Source organism: Pelophylax lessonae (assembly GCF_965119305.1).
Source record: "Pelophylax lessonae genome assembly, chromosome: 7".
NCBI lineage: Eukaryota > Metazoa > Chordata > Amphibia > Anura > Ranidae > Pelophylax > Pelophylax lessonae.
The window spans coordinates 45,572,543-45,597,093 of record NC_138774.1 but is presented as its reverse complement, the minus strand read 5'-3'; the positions used below and the strand labels follow the sequence as shown (position 1 = coordinate 45,597,093).

Sequence of the window (24,551 nt, the reverse complement as noted above, 5' to 3'; positions counted from 1 at the left end):
CCCAAAAAATGCCCGTTAAATGCCTGCAACAAAAACGCCCAGGTGGAGCGGAGCCACCTCCCTGTGCTTCTAAAAATTATAAGACAAATTATCTTTTTTCCTGGTTCTGGACCATTTCAATGGAAAGTCGGATCACAAGTCGCCTCAATTAAGATAAGGAGGCGACTCCCATTGAAGTCTATGGGACAAGTCGGATCACAAGTCGCCTCAAAGTAGTACAGGACCCTTTTCTGAAGTCGGAGCGACTTCAGTAGTGCCAATTAAGACGGCACTCATTGATTAACATTGCTTTTGTTATGTCAAGCGACTTGGGGCGACTTGAGGGCACACAAGTCGCCTCACAAGTCGTGGCAGTGTGAATGGACTCTTATCCATTGTGATATATAACATCTTTATAAATAAAACCAAGTTTCATAAACAAACAGAAATATTGCTTTTTGACAAACTGAAGTGCAACTTTAAAATACAAAAACCCAAAAAACTGTAAACTCCATTGGCTGTGATGTCATTGCACAAATTACCTGAATATATTACCGACATTAAATATTAGGGAAAATATAAGAAAAGCCTTTTTCTTATTTTTTTAGTTTTCAGCAGCTTAGTAGATGCCCCTTACTTATGCGGTGGTGCAATCCATGTTTAAACTTTAATGTGCGATTATTACCGGCTCTGGATGGAATTGTGTTGCCTATTTAGAAATGGCCAGCAGAGGAGCGTTCATTTTGATGTCAATTTTCAATTTAGTTTTAGTTCTAGTCTTATGACTAAAATGCCATTTTATTTTTAGTCCTATATTAGTCATCTGAATTGTTTTAGTCATATTTTAGTCAACTAAAATTGTGTTCATTTAGTCGACGAAAACATTTTAGTTGACAAAATGAACACTGCTAAATAGGAACACGTGTGCATTGCTGCGCATTTTGAAAATGCACGCATTTGCATTCGCTCGTTTCTGAAAGCGCAGCACCTCACACAGAAATCACATGCTTTGCTGTGCATTTCCAAAATGTGTGGAAACGCATGTTGCGCTTACATTGCCATTTAGGCTGCATTTGCATCTGCGCCTTTCCAAGCACGCAGCAGCGAGCATCATGGAAAATGCACGCATTGCTGTGCATATCAAAAATGTGTGGAAATGTGCCTCCAGCTTACATTACCATTTAGCCTGCATTCTCATCTGCACGTTTCTAAATGCACAGCAACCCGCATAGAAAATGTGCGTTGTGCCGCTCACTTCCAAACCATGTGTCACTCCTGCATTACCATTTGTTCACATCTGTGCCTTTCTGAGCGCACGACAACCCTCAGGAAAACGCATGCTTTGCCACGTATTTTGAAAATGTGCCACACGCACATCACAATGCATTACTATTTGTATCTGCGCATTTCCAAACGCATGGCAACCCACACAAATAAAGTACGCTTTGCTGGGCATTTACATAACGCTCGGCAATGTGCATCATGTCTGTGTTACCATTTTAGGCTGTGTTTTCATCTGCGTGTTTCCAAACGCATGACAACACACAAGAAAATGTACGCTTTGTCGTGCATTTAGAAAATGTGCAACAATGTTCGCCGCGCTTTCGGTACCATTTAGGCCGCATTCACATCTGCGCATTTCCAAACATCTGACAACCCACACAGAAAACGTGAACTTTGTTGCGTGTCTCATAAGTAGGTTTTTGGATCTTACATTGGAAATAAAGTAGTCATTTCTGCCACCATCCCAAGAGTATAGTTTGTCGATTTGTGGTGCCTCAAGTCAGGTATGGGATTTTAAGGGCAGGAGTAAGAGAGATAAGAGGTAGTAGTGCAAATTCTAGGTAAAATTTATTTACATGTATGGGTTATATACAAAAATTCGAGTGAACTAATGGGTAAAGTCCCATTGTGCTGGTGAAGAGGAAGTAATAAAGTGTGTATTACACGTGATAATAAGTGACTTGAACATAGATAGTAGATGGTCCTGCTCTGCTGTTCCTCATATCAAAGGATAGGGGTAAATGCAGAAAAAGGGCCTGATCGGTAATCCGACATGTTTCGGCCTGTTGTGGCCTTTATCAAGGATATGTTTACTGATTCTAGAATTAATTGAAATAAATTATCAGTAATGGCAATATATAATGTAGTTCAGATTTTGATATATACAAAATGTGGTTTGAATCCTTGGACCAGAAAAACGTGGCCCAAGAAGTAATTTATTTACTTTTATTATTACTTTTTCAATTTTATTATCTTTCCAAACTACCAGCCAAATCACACTATTTTTCATCCAATACAGCATTGTTCCTGCAGTTCCCGGGGAAACTCTGGGGAGGCAATATCTCAGGAAGTGGACAAAAAATATGTATGTCAAACCACATTTTGTATATATCAAAATCTGAACTACATTATATATTGCCATTACTGATAATTTATTTCAATTAATTCTAGAATCGGTAAACATATCCTTGATAAAGGCCACAACAGGCCGAAACATGTCGGATTACCGATCAGGCCCTTTTTCTGCATTTACCCCTATCCTTTGATACGAGGAACAGCAGAGCAGGACCATCTACTATCTATGTTCAAGTCACTTATTATCACGTGTAATACACACTTTATTACTTCCTCTTCACCAGCACAATGGGACTTTACCCATTAGTTCACTCAAATTTTTGTATATAACCCATGCATGTAAATAAATTTTACCTATAATTTGCACTACTACCTCTTATCTCTCTTACTCCTGCCCTTAAAATCCCATACCTGACTTGAGGCACCACAAATCAACAAACGTTGCGTGTCTCATAAACATGCGGCAACTTCCGTCACGCTTGCGTTACCATTTATTCACATCTAAACCTTTCCCAAACACACGACAACCTGCAAGAAAAATCATGCTATACCTTGCATTTTACAAATATGCGGCAATGTGTGTCATGCTTGTGTTACCATTTAGGCTGCATTCACATCTGTGCATTTCCAAATGCACGGCAACCCGCACAAAAAACATGCACTTTGCGCACGTTTCAGAAACGCACATCACAATTGCTTTGATTTCATGGAAACACAAGTGTAATGCTCATTTGCAGCGTATTTCTGAAATGTGTGGTAAAGCATGCGTTTTCTGTGCGAGTTCCATGCAGATGTAAATGCTGCCTAATTGTTAATGCCCCCCTCAATCACGGTTAGCAGATGCGTGTTTTGCTGTGCGTCAAAATGCTCTACAAATGCGCACAGCAAAATGCGATCTGTAAAAATGTGACACTTCATGACTGACAATGTTCTAGAGCTACTTTGGGGCATTTGTCACGCATGTCGGGCAGTTCATTCTAATTAATGGGATGCCCAACGTGCGACGCATGTTTACTCTTCATAAACATGTAAAAATGGGAGCGGGAACATGCGATTCTGCTACACTCAGGTGTAAATGGAATGTGCTTGGGAGGAAAGTTTTTAGGCAGCAAGGATGACCAGGGAGGAGAGGTGAGGGTCAGAAAAATAACACCGATCCATCAAAGTCGCAGAGGAAGCTTCTTATCAGTTGAAGTCGCAGGGAAGTGGTACAGCAAAGTCACGCTGGAAATGGTGCGACTTTCATGTCACACAAGTGTGAACCAGCCGGGGATAAATCCATATTACAATTCTAATGTGACATAGTTGGAGAATACACATCGCTCCTCTCACCTGACCTATGGATAGGATGCACAGAGCAATGCATTGTGGGAGGTTACATGCATTTCCTCCAATACCAGGGAATTGGGATGTCACATTTTGAGGGTCCTAGAGACTTCTGATTGTGATTATGGTGTGTAACCCCTCTTGGTGCTTCTGTTTATGGGACATTTTGATTGGGTTGATTTACACAAATAGTAGAGGGGATTCACTAAGCAAAGTGAAAGTTAATAAATAAATGGAAGCAGTGTGTACTTTAACCACATCCATACCGGCGCATAGTAATATGACGCCGGCAGGATGGCTTTACCGTTCCGGGCGGCCGTCATATGACGTCCGCCCGCTCTAGCTGCTACTGCGCACCCCCGGGGGCGCGCAGCGCGGCGATCGGGGGTGAGGCTCGTCCCTCGGACATAGCCCATCCCTGATCAAGGTAAACAGTCAATAGAAATTGGCTGTTTACCATGTGATCGGCTGTGTCAGTCACAGCCGATCACATGAGCGGCTCCTGCACGAGCCGCTCGTTCTCTCTGCAATGCGCGCCCCCGGGGGCGCGCAGAGCAGCGATCGGGGACGAGGCTCGTCCCTCGGACAGAGTCGATCCCCGATCTAGGTAAAGAGCCAATGAAATTGGCTCTTTACCACTTGACCGGCTGTGTCCAATCACAGCCGGTCACAAATGTCAACAGAGAACACGGTAACTAGCTGTCACCGTGTTCTCCTCCTCACACACTGATCCTGTGTGAGGAAGAGAGTGTGGTAACAGCTAGTTACCAACTACAGTGCACCCCAACCACACTGATTGCCCCCCCCCCCCAATAAAGAGTACCTGTCACTAGCCCATCAAAGTACCCGAGTACCTGTCACCAGCCCATCAGGTACTCTGATGACAGGTACTCGGGTACTCTGATGGGCTGGTGACAGGTACTCGGGTACTCTGATGACAGATACTCGGGTACTCTGATGACGGGTACTCGGGTACTCTGATGACGGGTACTCGGGTACTCTGATGACGGGTACTCGGGTACTCTGATGACAGGTACTCGGATACTCTGATGACAGGTACTCGGGTACTCTGATGACAGGTACTCGGGTACTCTGATGACAGGTACTCGGGTACTCTGATGACAGGTACTCGGGTACTCTGATGACAGGTACTCGGGTACTCTGATGAAAGGTACTCGGGTACTCTGATGACAGGTACTCGGGTACTCTGATGAAAAGTACTCGGGTACTCTGATGACTGGGGACTCGGGTACTCTGATGACGGATACTCGGGTACTCTGATGACAGGTACTCGGATACTTTGATTACCTGTCAACGGAGTACCCGTCATCAGAGTACCTGAGTACCTGTCACCTACCCATCAGAGTACCCGAGTACCTTCCACCTGCTCATCAGAGTACCTGACGCCTGAAGTACCCGAGTACTTGCCGCCTGCTCATCAGTACCCATCACTACTCATCAGTACTCATCAGTACCTATCACGTATCAGTACTGATCATCAGTACCCATCAGTACAGTATCACCTATCAGTATCAGTACTACTCATCAGTACCTATCACCTGCCTGTCACCTGCCCATCAGAGTACCCGAGTACCTGTCACCTGCCTATCGGAGTACCCGAGTACCTGCCACCTGCTCATCAGTACCAGAGTACCTGTCACCTGCCCAACAAAGTACCCGAGTACCTGTCACCCTTCATACAGCCACCATGTCCAAGTCCAAAAAGGTTTATATACGTCCTCCGTTTAAACCTAAATACCGGTGTTATGGCAGCAGATAGCTGCCATAACCCTGGTATTTTTTTAAACGGTGGACGGTTGGCTTTCCGATAAGGGTGGTCCCAGCGGCGGATTCGCCGTGGGTTCACCCTTCCGGGATGGCGGAAGAGGTGCCCCCCCCCCCCTCCCGCCGCGTCCGGTCCTTTTCCCCGCTTACCGGACCCGCTGGCAGCGGGGAAAACGATCCGGTCCCGGATCCTCACAGACAGGATGTCGAGTGAGGGCAAGCTTGCCCTCACTTGACTCTATGGTCTTGGAGGATCGGAGCTACGGAAAATGTTGTTGCCTAGCAACCGGTTTAAATGTCCTTTTTTTTTTTTTTTTTCATTTTATATAATAATTTTTTTTTTTTTTTTTCTATCTTTTAGTGTACTTGTGAGATCTGAGGACTTTTTGACCCCAGATCTCACAAAAAGAGGTCCTGTCGTGCCTTTTTCTATTACTAGTAATGTTTACATTTCTTGTAATAGAAATAAAAATGATCAATTTTTTTTTTTTTTTTTTTGTTAAACGGTGTAAAAATAAAAAATAATAAATAAAATAAATAGTAAAAAAAAAAAAAAAATTAAAGCGCCCTGTCCCCGTTAGCTCGCGCGCAGAAGCGACGCATATGGAAACCCCGCCCACATATGTAAACGGTGTTCAAACCACACATGTGAGGTATCGCCGCGATCGTTAGAGCAAGGGGAAAAATTTGAGCCCTAGACCTCCTCTGTAACTCAAAGATGGCAACCTGTAGAAATTTTTAAATTGTCGCCTATGGGGATTTTTAAGTACCAAAGTTTGTCGCCATTCCGTGAGCGTGCAAAATTTTGAAACATGACATGTTGGGTATCTATTTACTCGGCGTAACATTATCTTTCACATTATGGAAAAAAATTGGGCTAACTTTACTGGTTTCTCATTTTTTAATTAAAAAAAGTGAATTTTTTCCAAAAACATTGCGTTTGGAAGACCGCTGCGCAAATACGGTGTGATAAAAAATATTGCAATAATCTCCACTTTAATCTCTAGGGTCTCTGCTAAAAAAAAATATATAATGTTTGGGGGTTCTAAGCAGTTTTCTAGCAAAACAACTGATTTTAGCTTGTAAACACCAAATGTCAAAAATAGGCATAGGCAAGTGGCTAGGATGCATGATGATGCGCCTTGGATGTTAGGCCCCTCTATATGGCTAGGCTGTGAAAAAGTCTCACACATGTGGTATTGCCATACTCAGGAGCAGTGGCAGAATGTATTTTGGGGTGTCATTTTTGCTGTGTACATGCTATGTGTTAGGAATATCCTATAAATTGACAACTTTGTGTAAAAAAAAAAAAGTTTTTCTTTTTTTCCCACATTTTCCAAAAACTTGTGGAAAAAAATGACATGTTCAAAGGACCCATAATGCCTCATAGAATATACGTTGGAGTGTTTGCTTTCCAAAATGGGGTCATTTTGTGGACTTTTCCATTGTATTGGTGCTCTAGGGCCTTGAAAAGTGTGATAGGTAGTAAGAAAGTTTTATGTGTATTTATGCTCCTAAAACGCCTTATGGTGCTACTTGGACGTGGAGTCTCTTTTTGTGGCCAGGCTGTGTAAAAGGCTCACACATGTGGTATCACCATACTCAGAAGGAGTAACAGAATGAATTTCGGGGTGTCATTATTGCTGTGTACATGCTATGTGTTAGAAATAGCTTATAAATTGACAACGTTTTGGGAAAAAAAAGAAAAAAAAATTTTTTTCTTCATTTTCCCAAGAATTGTGGGAAAAAATTATAACTTCAAAAAACTCACCATGCCTCTTACTAAATACCTTGGACTGTCTACTTTACAAAAATGGGTCATTTGGGGGGTATTTGTACTGTCCTGACATTTCAGGGCCTCAAGAAAGGAGATAGGCCATCAGTACATCTGGTGTGATCAATTTTCAGTAATTGGTACCATAGCTTCTAGACTCAATAACTTTCACACAGACTAAATAATATACACTAATTTGGGTTAATTTTACCAGAGATATGTAGCAGTATAAATTTTGGCCCAAATGTATGAAGAAAAATTAATTTTTTGCAAAATTGTATAATAGAAACTAAAAAAAAGTGTTTTTTTTTCAAAATTTTTGCTCTTTTTTTGCTTATATCACGAAGAAAAAAAAACCCAGTTGTGATCAAATACCACCAAAAGAAAGCTCTATTTGTGTGAAAAAAATGATAAAAATTTTGTTTGGTTACAGTGTAGCATGACTGAGCAATTGTCATTCAAAGTGTGAGAGTGCTGAAAGCTGAAAATTGGTCTGGGAAGGAAGGGGGTCTAACTGCTCTGTATGGAAGCGGTTAAGCAACCAATCACGTTTACAAAATATGAATATTCCAGGTGAACACAGGACACACCCACTGTAGAGTGAGGGGAATGATTTCCTCCATGCACAGCTGACTTCCTGTCTGGGGCCTCCATAGAGAAGTATGGATGTCGGTCCCCTGTCAGGTCTCCTGTGTGTATTATACATGGAGGACCCCCCAGAAATGACACAACATAGACTGCTCCCCCCAGCAGATGTATAATGTGGAATCTCCCATTCCTGTTCTGTGGGGGGAGGGGAGTATTACAGAGATATTTGTTGTCAGTCTTCTACAGGAAGCATTCTGTGATTGGGACTGTCTATGTATGAATAGTATAAGATGGATGAGGAAGGTGTATTGTCTCTCAGGTGACACCAGGAGGTGATTATTGAGGAGATGTCGGTTCTCTTTCTGGATTTCCTGTCACATGATCTCTCTGTACAATCTGCAGCCATGATGAGGGAAGATATTCTAATTATTCCATAATCCACACATCCCGTGTCACCATCACTGGGGGAGGGGTCATCTACACAGTGTGTGATTGGCTGGTAGAAAATGGAGGGAAACAGCAGCCAATGAGATGATGATCTGAAGATGTCACACCTGGTTGGTGAATAGAAATGTTTGTTGGGTCAGGACAGCCAATCAGTGATGAGTGTCATCTCTGGTGGGATGAGTCGGTGACCCCTCTGTAGAACATTCTGGGGTGTCACTAGGATCCGATCTTCTTCTTTCTCCATACTGAGGATGTGTATCGGAGTTTTCTGCCATAGTGGAGGATATATATCTGTAGTACTGGCCGTGTCATTATAAGGAGAGCTGTGCTGTATATGTACACTCTGTATACACACATCTATCCCTATACATATCTCCTCCATATACCATCACCTCCTACATCATCACATATTACACACATCACACCTCTGATCCCGGGTCACATCTTCCTCTTCTCTCTGCAGGGATCCATATTCTACAGAAGATGTACGGCTGTGAGCTGAGAGATGACGGCAACACTGTGGGGTATAATCAGTTCGGATATGATGGGAGAGATTTCATGTCTCTGGACACACAGAGAGGAATCTGGATCCCGACCATGAATGAGGCTCAGATCTCCACACAGAGATGGAACAGTCCGGAGGTCAGACAGGGGGAGAGAAACAAGAATTATCTGGAGAATATCTGTATTCCATGGCTGAAGAAACACATCAACAATGGGAGAGAAGATCTGGAGAGGAGAGGTGACTGCACTATATACATCATATATGTTATATCTACACCCCGTATATACACACTACACTATATACATCATATATGTTATATCTACACCCCGTATATACACACTACACTATATACATCATATATGTTATATCTACACCCCGTATATACACACTACACTATATACATCATATATGTTATATCTACACCCCGTATATACACACTACACTATATACATCATATATGTTATATCTACACACTGTATATACACACTACACTATATACATCATATATGTTATATCTACACCCCGTATATACACACTACACTATATACATCATATATGTTATATCTACACACTGTATATATACACACTACACTATATACATCATATATGTTATATCTACACCCTGTATATACACACTACACTATATACATCATATATGTTATATCTACACCCCATATATACACACTACACTATATACATCATATATGTTATATCTACACACTGTATATACACACTGCACTATATACATCATATATGTTATATCTACACCCCGTATATACACACTACACTATATACATCATATATGTTATATCTACACCCCGTATATACACACTACACTATATACATCATATATGTTATATCTACACCCCGTATATACACACTACATTATATACATCATATATGTTATATCTACACACTGTATATACACACTACACTATATACATCATATATGTTATATCTACACCCCGTATATACACACTGCACTATATACATCATATATGTTATATCTACACCCCGTATATACACACTACACTATATACATCATATATGTTATATCTACACACTGTATATACACACTGCACTATATACATCATATATGTTATATCTACACCCCGTATATACACACTGCACTATATACATCATATATGTTATATCTACACCCCGTATATACACACTACACTATATACATCATATATGTTATATCTACACACTGTATATACACACTACACTATATACATCATATATGTTATATCTACACCCCGTATATACACACTACACTATATACATCATATATGTTATATCTACACCCTGTATATACACAGTACACTATATACATCATATATGTTATATCTACACCCCGTATATACACACTACACTATATACATCATATATGTTATATCTACACACTGTATATACACACTGCACTATATACATCATATATGTTATATCTACATCCCGTATATACACACTACACTATATACATCATATATGTTATATCTACACCCCGTATATACACACTACACTATATACATCATATATGTTGTATCTACACACCAAAAGTATTGGGACGCCTGCCTTTACACACACATGAACTTTAATTGCATCCCAGTCTTAGTCCGTAGGGTTCAATATTGAGTTGGTCCACCCTTTGCAGCTATAACAGCTTCAACTCTTCTGGGAAGGCTGTCCACAAGGTTTAGGAGTGGAACTGTGGGAATGTTTGACCATTCTTCCAGAAGTGTATTTGTAAGATCAGGCACTGATGTTGGACGAAAAGGCCTGGCTCACAGTCTCCACTCTAATTCATCCCAAAGGTGTTCTATCAGGTTGAGGTCAGGACTCTGTGCAGTCCAGTCAAGTTCCTCTACCCCACCTCGCTCATCCGTTTCTTTGTGGACCTTGTTTTGTGCACTGGTCAAGTTCTTCCACCCCTGTTAGAACAGGAAGGGGCCATCCCCAAACTCTTTCCACAAAGTTGGGAGCATGAAATTAGCCAAAATGTCTCAGTATGCTGACACCTTAAGAGTTCCCTTCACTGGAAATAAAGGGCCAAACCCAACCCCTGAAAAACAACCCCACACCATAATCCCCCCTCCACCAAATGATTTGGACCAGTGCACAAAGCAAGGTCCATAAAGACATGGATGAGAAAGTTGGGGTGGAGGAACTTGACTGGCCTGCACAGAGTCCTGACCTCAACCTGATAGAACACCTTTGGGATGAATTAGAGTGGAGACTGTGAGCCAGGCCTTCTCGTCCACATCAGTGCCTACCCTCACAAATGTGCTTCTGGAAGAATGGTCAAACATTCCCATAGACACTCCTAAACCTTGTGGACAGCCTTCCCAGAAGAGTTGAAGCTGTTATGGCTGCAAAGGGTGGGCCAACCCAATATTGAACCCTTCAGACTTAGACTGAGATGTCAGTAAAGTTCATGTATGTGTAAGGCAGGTGTCCCAATACTTTTGGTAATATAGTGTACATCATATGTTATATGTACACACCGTATATACACACTGCACTATATACATCATATATGTTATATCTACACACCGCATATACACACTGCACTATATACATCATATATGTTATATCTACACCCCGTATATACACTCTACATTATATACATCATATATGTTATATATACACACCATATATACACACTACACTATATACCTCATATATGTTATATCTACACCCCGTATATACACACTACTCTATATACATCATATATGTTATATCTACACCCCGTATATACACTCTACATTATATACATCATATATGTTATATATACACACCATATATACACACTACACTATATACCTCATATATGTTATATCTACACCCCGTATATACACACTACACTATATATATCATATATGTTATATCTATACCCCATATATACACACTACACTATATACATCATATGTTATATCTACACACCTTATATACACACTACACTATATACATCATATATGTTATATCTACACACCGTATATACACTCTACATTATATACATCATATATGTTATATCTACACCCCGTATATACACACTGCACTATATACATCATATATGTTATATATACACACCATATATACACACTACACTATATACCTCATATATGTTATATCTACACCCCGTATATACACACTGCACTATATACATCATATATGTTATATCTACATCCCATGTATACACACTACACTATATACATCATATATGTTATATCTACACACCATATATACACACTACACTATATACATCATATATGTTATATATCATAGGTAAAAAGGCGCTGGTAATCTTAATATATCACGTGTTATAAAAATTAATAGGTGATTTAAAGTGTAATATATGTGATTAAAAATTGCTACAAATATATATATGATCTACTATTGGTGCAATTAGCAAAGAAAAGTGCATACCAGTGCAATTTCAATTCAGAAGTGTTTGTGCTTCTCAAAGTAAATTAATCCACAAAGGTGTGGATCAGTGAACCAATAAATAGATATATAAAGAATTCCATACAAAAATCACATAAGAATATATAAAAATATAAATATATAAATGTGCTCCAAGTAGTGTTTAAAAATCCAGGCAATAGCATGCAATCAAAATTGTGCTTGGTGGATTCTTATTAATCCCTTCACAGTGCTCCAGGTGCTGGGATGTGACAACCGTCAATTAAGAAGTGCTTGTGCTTCTCAAAGTAAATTAATCCACAAAGGTGTGGATCAGTGAACCAATAAATAAATATATAAAGAATTCCATACAAAAATCACATAAGGATATATAAAAAAATCACATAAGAATATATAAAAAAGTATAAATATATAAATGTGCTCCAAGTAGTGTTTAAAAGTCCAAGCAATAGCATGCAATCAAAATTGTGCTTGGTGAATTCTTATTAATCCATTCACAGTGCTCCAGGTGCTGGGATGTGACAACCGTGGCCTCTTACCAGCTAGCAGCAGGTCACAAGGACCCCCAACGCCTGTGATCCCTTTATTGGGTGGATCAGACCTCTCCTCGATTGCTTGGATCTCTGGCTCCTATATTACTCGAGTTGGACCATGTAGTCCCCCCATACACATAAAGATATAGAAGAACAAATAGCCTCCAATAGTGAAATACTGTTTTATTCTCCAAAAAACATACACTATAAGGTGACAATTAGCCTCTTACTATTTGTTGTGCCCTCCTGGCACTGGGCAATTCGGCAGTACAAAATCGTTTTTTTGGGTCTTAGGAAGATATTCTCCGGGGATCTGCAGCACCCTGTATCTCCTTTCCCCCTTTCTTTGTATTGCAGCGGTGGATGTGTATCCCAGCCTCTGTTCCGAATGCCTCTGTGTGTTACTTCCGGGTTAGCATTGACCACAATGCATTTCGCTTAACGAGCGTCCTCAGGCAGTCTGTGCTGGCCCTGTCAGTCACATCTTAAGTATCGCTATCTCTATTATGATTGGCCGGTGTTTAATTTTGCTTTTGTAGCGCCATTCATTTATTTTTATTGACATTAAGTGCCGATCTGTATATTTAACAGGATGGTATCGATTTATTACGTGACCCTTTTATTTTATGTGTATTTGACATTTGCTGCAAATCGCCCGGGTATATTCCTATTCCCCGCATTATACAAACAGCAATTCACATCCAATAATTCTTAAAAACACATAATGTATTTCCCACAATTATAAAACTATTTATATCTAGTATTAAATCTTTATTAATAAAACATTATAAATAAAATTGAAACTAGACATTATAAAATAAAAAATAAAAAAATATATATCTTTAATTGACGCCATCTAGTGGTCATCTAATTTTTCCTACATTCTTTTTAGTGTAATTCGGGACTATAACTCCATCTAGTGGCCATATATAGGAACAATTATTTTTTATTTTATCATTCTTATGGACATAGATATTAATTTATAGGGACATATGCTTATTAAAAAGGTACAGTGTACATTATAAATTTTTTAAAATAATATTATCTATATAAAAATCCATAATTTGTAAAAAAAATATATATATAAAATGGATATATAAAATATAAATATGAGATATATTATCTAAAGGCAAGGGATATAATCAATTAAATTCCTAAAAATTATTTAAAAAGCAATTAAGGTCTATGTCTGCATTTAACCCCATGGGTTTTAATGTTTTTAGTCTATGGATCCATGCGGTTTCGTTCTGCGATATCATTTTTCGCATATCTGAGCCTCTCCAATGACTGAATATTTTGTCAATTCCACAGAACCAAAGGAGGGAGGGATCTTGGTTGTGGAAAATTCTGAAGTGATTGGACAGGCTGTGCTTTTTGAAGCCTTTCTTTATGTTATCGACATGTTCTCCTATCCTAATTGCTAAAGTGCGGGTCGTGCGTCCGATGTATTTTAATCCGCAAGGGCAAGTACACATGTATGTAACAAATCTAGTGTCGCAGGTGATGAATTTTTTAATCTCAAATTCCCGATTGTCCGCGGAGAAGAACTTGTGTTCAATCCTTTTCTTAAATCTGCTTGTCCTGCATGCTTTACATCTTCTGCACCTATAGAAGCCATTTTTTGCGAAAAACATTTGTGGTTTTTTTGGTGGGTCTGGAACATTTTTTGATAGGATATTCCGTAGTCCCGGGGCTCTTTTATAAATAAATTTTGGATTCTTTGGGAGGAGTGTTTTTAAAGTGTCATCCCTTAATAGGATGTGCCAATTTTTCTTTATGCATTTTTCAACCTCTTTGTATTGGGTGTTGAATCCCGTAATAAAAGCTAGTTCAAAGTTTGGGTTTTCTTTCTTCTTTTTCTTCTTATTCTTTAGGAGGTCTTCTCTCTTCAATTCGGATATTTTCTTTTGTGTGATTCTCAGGTCTTTCTCTTTGTATCCCTTTTCTCTGAATCTTTCTATTAATTTATCTGTCTGTGTATTGTAGTCTTTTAAATCTGTACAATTCCTTCTAATTCGGGTGAATTGCCCTTTTGGTATCGCTTGTATCCAAGCCGGGTGATGGCAACTCCTCTTAGAGATGTAGCCATTAGTATCCACCTTTTTAAAGAAGGTTCTGGTGTTTAAAGTGCCGTTGTGCTTAAAGATCTCCAAGTCGAGAAATTGCACTGTATTTTTGTCCATATTACCTGTAAATTTGATCTGATATTTGTTTTTATTCATTTTCTTGAAGAAATGTTCCAGGGATTCTTGCGATCCTTCCCACACAACCAAGATATCATCAAGATATCGGCGGTAATACTTCAGTTGTTGTGGAAGTTTTGAGTAGATATCCTCCTCTTCCCATTTGGCTAAAAATATATTTGCTACGCTGGGAGCATAACGTGCTCCCATAGCTACACCCTTTATTTGGTTATAGTACTCATTCTTATACCAAAAATGATGATTTGACATAGCCATATTCAGGCCTTCCAATAGGAAATCTCTTTGTGGTTCCTTTAAATTGGTGTATTTTTCTAAGGCCCATTTGATAGCCCTTGATGCATCCTTCTGTCTGATGTTCGTATATAATGATTCCACATCGATCGATGCCAATATTGTATTTTCGGTGATATTTATGTCCACTAGTGAGGTTAATGTTTCCTTGGTATCCTTTAAAAAGGATTTTCCAATAGCAGCTATAGGCTGAAAAAATGTATCCAAATATTCACCCATCCTAGCATATAAAGATTCTATGCCACTGATTATGGGTCTTCCCGGTGGCTGCTGTAGATTTTTATGAATCTTGGGGATTTGATATATCACCGGCATACGAGGGGCTTTAATATTCAGGTATTTTCCTTCTTTTTTGTTCAGGAGGCCCTTTTTCATCCCTTTATTAATCCACTGTATCATTTTGGCTTTCAATTTATTTGTAGGATTTCCAGGTAATTTAACATATGTATCTTCATCATTTACAATACGATCCAGTTCCTTGATATAATCTTCTTTTTTGAGAATCACTAGACCCCCTCCTTTATCAGCTGCTCTAATAATGATATTCTTCTTTTCTTCCAAACTTCTGATGGCTTCCCAAACTTCCTTTGTATTTTTAGTTGGCTTCCTTTTCATCATCTGTACCTCTTTTTGAACAATATTCCTGAACACTTGGATATATTGGTAGGTACTGGATTTAGGATTAAAAACTGATTTGTTCCGAAGTTGGGTATGTTGGTATTCTGTTTCTTCCTCTCCTCCTATCCCTTTCTTGTGTTGTTCCGCAAAAAATTTCTTAATATTAAGTTTTCGTGTAAACTTTTCTAGATCGATAAAAGTCTCAAAATGATCTAGAGATTTAGCAGGGGCAAATTTCAGTCCCTCTTGTAATATTTTCAATTCTGATGGTGTAAGTTCCACCCCTGCTAAATTGAATATCCCTTGCTCTAGACGTCCCTTTTCCGTTTTCTTTCTCCCTCCTCTACATCCTCTTTTTTTGCGTTTTCCCGCATGTTGGCCCAATAATTGTCTTTCCAAGACCTCTCTTCCCCCTGTTGCTTGAATTGTCCCGAGGGACCTGGCTTTTGTCCATCATTGGGATGAGGGTAGATATAGTGTTCTGAAGGTCCTGGTCTTTGGCCATCTGAGGGGTATGAGTAATGATGTTGGTTGTTCCTATATTCCTGATGGGAAGGGAGTCGTTCTCTCTCTCTATACATTCCCGAGGGTTCCTGTCTTAATCTGCCCGGCGGTTGATAATATTCTTGGTCATTTCTATATGTTGTCTGTCTTTCTCCTCCTCTTTGTTGTTGGTAATTGTTATAATTATCATATTGATAGTTATTTTTCTTATATCCTCTCCCTCTTCCCCGTCCTCTTCCTCTCCCTCTGCCTCTCCCTCTCACCGGCTTAAATTGGGGTTGTTGGAAGGTATGTTGGGGTGTATAGGGTGTAGAGTTGGAGTTCCTCCGTTCATAGTTATGATTTTCCCTTATTTTTGGGTGTTCCATATATCTAGGAGTAGAGAATTCTTCTCTATTCCTTAAGGGTGAGAATCTATTACTTGTGGGTATCAAGATGGTATTGGCAGTAGTGTCCCCCTCGTCATCTTCACAAATGATGGGAGTCATCTCTTCTCTCCTTATATTTCTATGTGGTGTTACCCTGAAGTCTTTCATAAGGTTGTATCTTACGTCCAGGCTATTAGGTTCCCTTTCTGGGGATGATTCCCTTGAATTAGTACCTATTACTTCTTGCCATTTGTAAACCACACCCTTTTTGTAATCTTCTATGTCACGTTGGTATTTCTTTATTTTTTTCCTTTTTATCTCAATGTCATATTGTGCGATATGTTTTTGCATCATTGTTATTTTATCTTTATATTCTTGGGTCTCGTTGAGTGGAGCTAGTTTTTCTTTAATTATTTGTATTTTTGATTCTATAATACTGAGTTTGGTTTTCCTCCTTTTAGTTAAGAGTTCCATTAGTTGTTTCTCTTTATTATTGAAAAATTTGAACCATTCCTCCATAGAGGTTTTGTCCTCTATTCCATCATTGGGATTGACATCCCATCTAAGGCGTCTGGGGGTAATATCTTCCTCTATGTACCTATCAAAGGTAGTGATATCCCACCAGGTTCTTATTTGTCTCTCCAAATTATATTGTAGCTGTTTAAAATTTTGGGACATATTAACCTCATTAATTGATCTTTGTTGGAAGATCTCACTAGAGTTATAGGTTCTTTCTTTTAATAAGTTAAATACATCCATTTTCTCAGTTGCTTTAGAGCCGGCTGCCATTCAATAGATACAGAGTATCTAAAATAGCAATAAAAAGAAAAGAGAAGGCGCCTGGCCCTTTAAATAAAAGATTGTTGAACCTGCTGCCCTTTTAATTGTAATAAAACAATAAATAGGTATATATCATAGGTAAAAAGGCGCTGGTAATCTTAATATATCACGTGTTATAAAAATTAATAGGTGATTTAAAGTGTAATATATGTGATTAAAAATTGCTACAAATATATATATGATCTACTATTGGTGCAATTAGCAAAGAAAAGTGCATACCAGTGCAATTTCAATTCAGAAGTGTTTGTGCTTCTCAAAGTAAATTAATCCACAAAGGTGTGGATCAGTGAACCAATAAATAGATATATAAAGAATTCCATACAAAAATCACATAAGAATATATAAAAATATAAATATATAAATGTGCTCCAAGTAGTGTTTAAAAATCCAGGCAATAGCATGCAATCAAAATTGTGCTTGGTGGATTCTTATTAATCCCTTCACAGTGCTCCAGGTGCTGGGATGTGACAACCGTCAATTAAGAAGTGCTTGTGCTTCTCAAAGTAAATTAATCCACAAAGGTGTGGATCAGTGAACCAATAAATAAATATATAAAGAATTCCATACAAAAATCACATAAGGATATATAAAAAAATCACATAAGAATATATAAAAAAGTATAAATATATAAATGTGCTCCAAGTAGTGTTTAAAAGTCCAAGCAATAGCATGCAATCAAAATTGTGCTTGGTGAATTCTTATTAATCCATTCACAGTGCTCCAGGTGCTGGGATGTGACAACCGTGGCCTCTTACCAGCTAGCAGCAGGTCACAAGGACCCCCAACGCCTGTGATCCCTTTATTGGGTGGATCAGACCTCTCCTCGATTGCTTGGATCTCTGGCTCCTATATTACTCGAGTTGGACCATGTAGTCCCCCCATACACATAAAGATATAGAAGAACAAATAGCCTCCAATAGTGAAATACTGTTTTATTCTCCAAAAAACATACACTATAAGGTGACAATTAGCCTCTTACTATTTGTTGTGCCCTCCTGGCACTGGGCAATTCGGCAGTACAAAATCGTTTTTTTGGGTCTTAGGAAGATATTCTCCGGGGATCTGCAGCACCCTGTATCTCCTTTCCCCCTTTCTTTGTATTGCAGCGGTGGATGTGTATCCCAGCCTCTGTTCCGAATGCCTCTGTGTGTTACTTCCGGGTTAGCATTGACCACAATGCATTTCGCTTAACGAGCGTCCTCAGGCAGTCTGTGCTGGCCCTGTCAGTCACATCTTAAGTATCGCTATCTCTATTATGATTGGCCGGTGTTTAATTTTGCTTTTGTAGCGCCATTCATTTATTTTTATTGACATTAAGTGCCGATCTGTATATTTAACAGGATGGTATCGATTTATTACGTGACCCTTTTATTTTATGTGTATTTGACATTTGCTGCAAATCGCCCGGGTATATTCCTATTCCCCGCATTATACAAACAGCAATTCACATCCAATAATTCTTAAAAACACATAATGTATTTCCCACAATTATAAAACTATTTATATCTAGTATTAAATCTTTATTAATAAAACATTATAAATAAAATTGAAACTAGACATTATAAAATAAAAAATAAAAAAATATATATCTTTAATTGACGCCATCTAGTGGTCATCTAATTTTTCCTACATTCTTTTTAGTGTAATTCGGGACTATAACTCCATCTAGTGGCCATATATAGGAACAATTATTTTTTATTTTATCATTCTTATGGACATAGATATTAATTTATAGGGACATATGCTTATTAAAAAGGTACAGTGTACATTATAAATTTTTTAAAATAATATTATCTATATAAAAATCCATAATTTGTAAAAAAAATATATATATAAAATGGATATATAAAATATAAATATGAGATATATTATCTAAAGGCAAGGGATATAATCAATTAAATTCCTAAAAATTATTTATAATGTACACTGTACCTTTTTAATAAGCATATGTCCCTATAAATTAATATCTATGTCCATAAGAATGATAAAATAAAAAATAATTGTTCCTATATATGGCCACTAGATGGAGTTATAGTCCCGAATTACACTAAAAAGAATGTAGGAAAAATTAGATGACCACTAGATGGCGTCAATTAAAGATATATATTTTTTTATTTTTTATTTTATAATGTCTAGTTTCAATTTTATTTATAATGTTTTATTAATAAAGATTTAATACTAGATATAAATAGTTTTATAATTGTGGGAAATACATTATGTGTTTTTAAGAATTATTGGATGTGAATTGCTGTTTGTATAATGCGGGGAATAGGAATATACCCGGGCGATTTGCAGCAAATGTCAAATACACATAAAATAAAAGGGTCACGTAATAAATCGATACCATCCTGTTAAATATACAGATCGGCACTTAATGTCAATAAAAATAAATGAATGGCGCTACAAAAGCAAAATTAAACACCGGCCAATCATAATAGAGATAGCGATACTTAAGATGTGACTGACAGGGCCAGCACAGACTGCCTGAGGACGCTCGTTAAGCGAAATGCATTGTGGTCAATGCTAACCCGGAAGTAACACACAGAGGCATTCGGAACAGAGGCTGGGATACACATCCACCGCTGCAATACAAAGAAAGGGGGAAAGGAGATACAGGGTGCTGCAGATCCCCGGAGAATATCTTCCTAAGACCCAAAAAAACGATTTTGTACTGCCGAATTGCCCAGTGCCAGGAGGGCACAACAAATAGTAAGAGGCTAATTGTCACCTTATAGTGTATGTTTTTTGGAGAATAAAACAGTATTTCACTATTGGAGGCTATTTGTTCTTCTATATCTTTATGTGTATGGGGGGACTACATGGTCCAACTCGAGTAATATAGGAGCCAGAGATCCAAGCAATCGAGGAGAGGTCTGATCCACCCAATAAAGGGATCACAGGCGTTGGGGGTCCTTGTGACCTGCTGCTAGCTGGTAAGAGGCCACGGTTGTCACATCCCAGCACCTGGAGCACTGTGAATGGATTAATAAGAATTCACCAAGCACAATTTTGATTGCATGCTATTGCTTGGACTTTTAAACACTACTTGGAGCACATTTATATATTTATACTTTTTTATATATTCTTATGTGATTTTTTTATATATCCTTATGTGATTTTTGTATGGAATTCTTTATATATTTATTTATTGGTTCACTGATCCACACCTTTGTGGATTAATTTACTTTGAGAAGCACAAGCACTTCTTAATTGACGGTTGTCACATCCCAGCACCTGGAGCACTGTGAAGGGATTAATAAGAATCCACCAAGCACAATTTTGATTGCATGCTATTGCCTGGATTTTTAAACACTACTTGGAGCACATTTATATATTTATATTTTTATATATTCTTATGTGATTTTTGTATGGAATTCTTTATATATCTATTTATTGGTTCACTGATCCACACCTTTGTGGATTAATTTACTTTGAGAAGCACAAACACTTCTGAATTGAAATTGCACTGGTATGCACTTTTCTTTGCTAATTGCACCAATAGTAGATCATATATATATTTGTAGCAATTTTTAATCACATATATTACACTTTAAATCACCTATTAATTTTTATAACACGTGATATATTAAGATTACCAGCGCCTTTTTACCTATGATATATACCTATTTATTGTTTTATTACAATTAAAAGGGCAGCAGGTTCAACAATCTTTTATTTAAAGGGCCAGGCGCCTTCTCTTTTCTTTTTATTGCTATTTTAGATACTCTGTATCTATTGAATGGCAGCCGGCTCTAAAGCAACTGAGAAAATGGATGTATTTAACTTATTAAAAGAAAGAACCTATAACTCTAGTGAGATCTTCCAACAAAGATCAATTAATGAGGTTAATATGTCCCAAAATTTTAAACAGCTACAATATAATTTGGAGAGACAAATAAGAACCTGGTGGGATATCACTACCTTTGATAGGTACATAGAGGAAGATATTACCCCCAGACGCCTTAGATGGGATGTCAATCCCAATGATGGAATAGAGGACAAAACCTCTATGGAGGAATGGTTCAAATTTTTCAATAATAAAGAGAAACAACTAATGGAACTCTTAACTAAAAGGAGGAAAACCAAACTCAGTATTATAGAATCAAAAATACAAATAATTAAAGAAAAACTAGCTCCACTCAACGAGACCCAAGAATATAAAGATAAAATAACAATGATGCAAAAACATATCGCACAATATGACATTGAGATAAAAAGGAAAAAAATAAAGAAATACCAACGTGACATAGAAGATTACAAAAAGGGTGTGGTTTACAAATGGCAAGAAGTAATAGGTACTAATTCAAGGGAATCATCCCCAGAAAGGGAACCTAATAGCCTGGACGTAAGATACAACCTTATGAAAGACTTCAGGGTAACACCACATAGAAATATAAGGAGAGAAGAGATGACTCCCATCATTTGTGAAGATGACGAGGGGGACACTACTGCCAATACCATCTTGATACCCACAAGTAATAGATTCTCACCCTTAAGGAATAGAGAAGAATTCTCTACTCCTAGATATATGGAACACCCAAAAATAAGGGAAAATCATAACTATGAACGGAGGAACTCCAACTCTACACCCTATACACCCCAACATACCTTCCAACAACCCCAATTTAAGCCGGTGAGAGGGAGAGGCAGAGGGAGAGGAAGAGGACGGGGAAGAGGGAGAGGATATAAGAAAAATAACTATCAATATGATAATTATAACAATTACCAACAACAAAGAGGAGGAGAAAGACAGACAACATATAGAAATGACCAAGAATATTATCAACCGCCGGGCAGATTAAGACAGGAACCCTCGGGAATGTATAGAGAGAGAGAACGACTCCCTTCCCATCAGGAATATAGGAACAACCAACATCATTACTCATACCCCTCAGATGGCCAAAGACCAGGACCTTCAGAACACTATATCTACCCTCATCCCAATGATGGACAAAAGCCAGGTCCCTCGGGACAATTCAAGCAACAGGGGGAAGAGAGGTCTTGGAAAGACAATTATTGGGCCAACATGCGGGAAAACGCAAAAAAAGAGGATGTAGAGGAGGGAGAAAGAAAACGGAAAAGGGACGTCTAGAGCAAGGGATATTCAATTTAGCAGGGGTGGAACTTACACCATCAGAATTGAAAATATTACAAGAGGGACTGAAATTTGCCCCTGCTAAATCTCTAGATCATTTTGAGACTTTTATCGATCTAGAAAAGTTTACACGAAAACTTAATATTAAGAAATTTTTTGCGGAACAACACAAGAAAGGGATAGGAGGAGAGGAAGAAACAGAATACCAACATACCCAACTTCGGAACAAATCAGTTTTTAATCCTAAATCCAGTACCTACCAATATATCCAAGTGTTCAGGAATATTGTTCAAAAAGAGGTACAGATGATGAAAAGGAAGCCAACTAAAAATACAAAGGAAGTTTGGGAAGCCATCAGAAGTTTGGAAGAAAAGAAGAATATCATTATTAGAGCAGCTGATAAAGGAGGGGGTCTAGTGATTCTCAAAAAAGAAGATTATATCAAGGAACTGGATCGTATTGTAAATGATGAAGATACATATGTTAAATTACCTGGAAATCCTACAAATAAATTGAAAGCCAAAATGATACAGTGGATTAATAAAGGGATGAAAAAGGGCCTCCTGAACAAAAAAGAAGGAAAATACCTGAATATTAAAGCCCCTCGTATGCCGGTGATATATCAAATCCCCAAGATTCATAAAAATCTACAGCAGCCACCGGGAAGACCCATAATCAGTGGCATAGAATCTTTATATGCTAGGATGGGTGAATATTTGGATACATTTTTTCAGCCTATAGCTGCTATTGGAAAATCCTTTTTAAAGGATACCAAGGAAACATTAACCTCACTAGTGGACATAAATATCACCGAAAATACAATATTGGCATCGATCGATGTGGAATCATTATATACGAACATCAGACAGAAGGATGCATCAAGGGCTATCAAATGGGCCTTAGAAAAATACACCAATTTAAAGGAACCACAAAGAGATTTCCTATTGGAAGGCCTGAATATGGCTATGTCAAATCATCATTTTTGGTATAAGAATGAGTACTATAACCAAATAAAGGGTGTAGCTATGGGAGCACGTTATGCTCCCAGCGTAGCAAATATATTTTTAGCCAAATGGGAAGAGGAGGATATCTACTCAAAACTTCCACAACAACTGAAGTATTACCGCCGATATCTTGATGATATCTTGGTTGTGTGGGAAGGATCGCAAGAATCCCTGGAACATTTCTTCAAGAAAATGAATAAAAACAAATATCAGATCAAATTTACAGGTAATATGGACAAAAATACAGTGCAATTTCTCGACTTGGAGATCTTTAAGCACAACGGCACTTTAAACACCAGAACCTTCTTTAAAAAGGTGGATACTAATGGCTACATCTCTAAGAGGAGTTGCCATCACCCGGCTTGGATACAAGCGATACCAAAAGGGCAATTCACCCGAATTAGAAGGAATTGTACAGATTTAAAAGACTACAATACACAGACAGATAAATTAATAGAAAGATTCAGAGAAAAGGGATACAAAGAGAAAGACCTGAGAATCACACAAAAGAAAATATCCGAATTGAAGAGAGAAGACCTCCTAAAGAATAAGAAGAAAAAGAAGAAAGAAAACCCAAACTTTGAACTAGCTTTTATTACGGGATTCAACACCCAATACAAAGAGGTTGAAAAATGCATAAAGAAAAATTGGCACATCCTATTAAGGGATGACACTTTAAAAACACTCCTCCCAAAGAATCCAAAATTTATTTATAAAAGAGCCCCGGGACTACGGAATATCCTATCAAAAAATGTTCCAGACCCACCAAAAAAACCACAAATGTTTTTCGCAAAAAATGGCTTCTATAGGTGCAGAAGATGTAAAGCATGCAGGACAAGCAGATTTAAGAAAAGGATTGAACACAAGTTCTTCTCCGCGGACAATCGGGAATTTGAGATTAAAAAATTC

At 38.1% G+C, this 24,551-nt stretch overlaps 1 protein-coding gene across 3 annotated transcripts in view; it reads left to right on the top strand.

Moving 5' to 3' along the window:
- LOC309560897 (class I histocompatibility antigen, F10 alpha chain-like) overlaps positions 1–24,551 on the top strand; it is a 401,810-nt gene that overhangs the window by 325,974 nt on the left and 51,285 nt on the right. For all 3 annotated transcript variants that reach the window (XM_082264587.1, XM_082264585.1, XM_082264586.1), the window contains exon 3: positions 8,721–8,999. In XM_082264587.1, the coding sequence (XP_082120713.1) occupies positions 8,721–8,999 (279 nt within the window). The remainder of the gene's footprint in view (positions 1–8,720; positions 9,000–24,551) is intronic.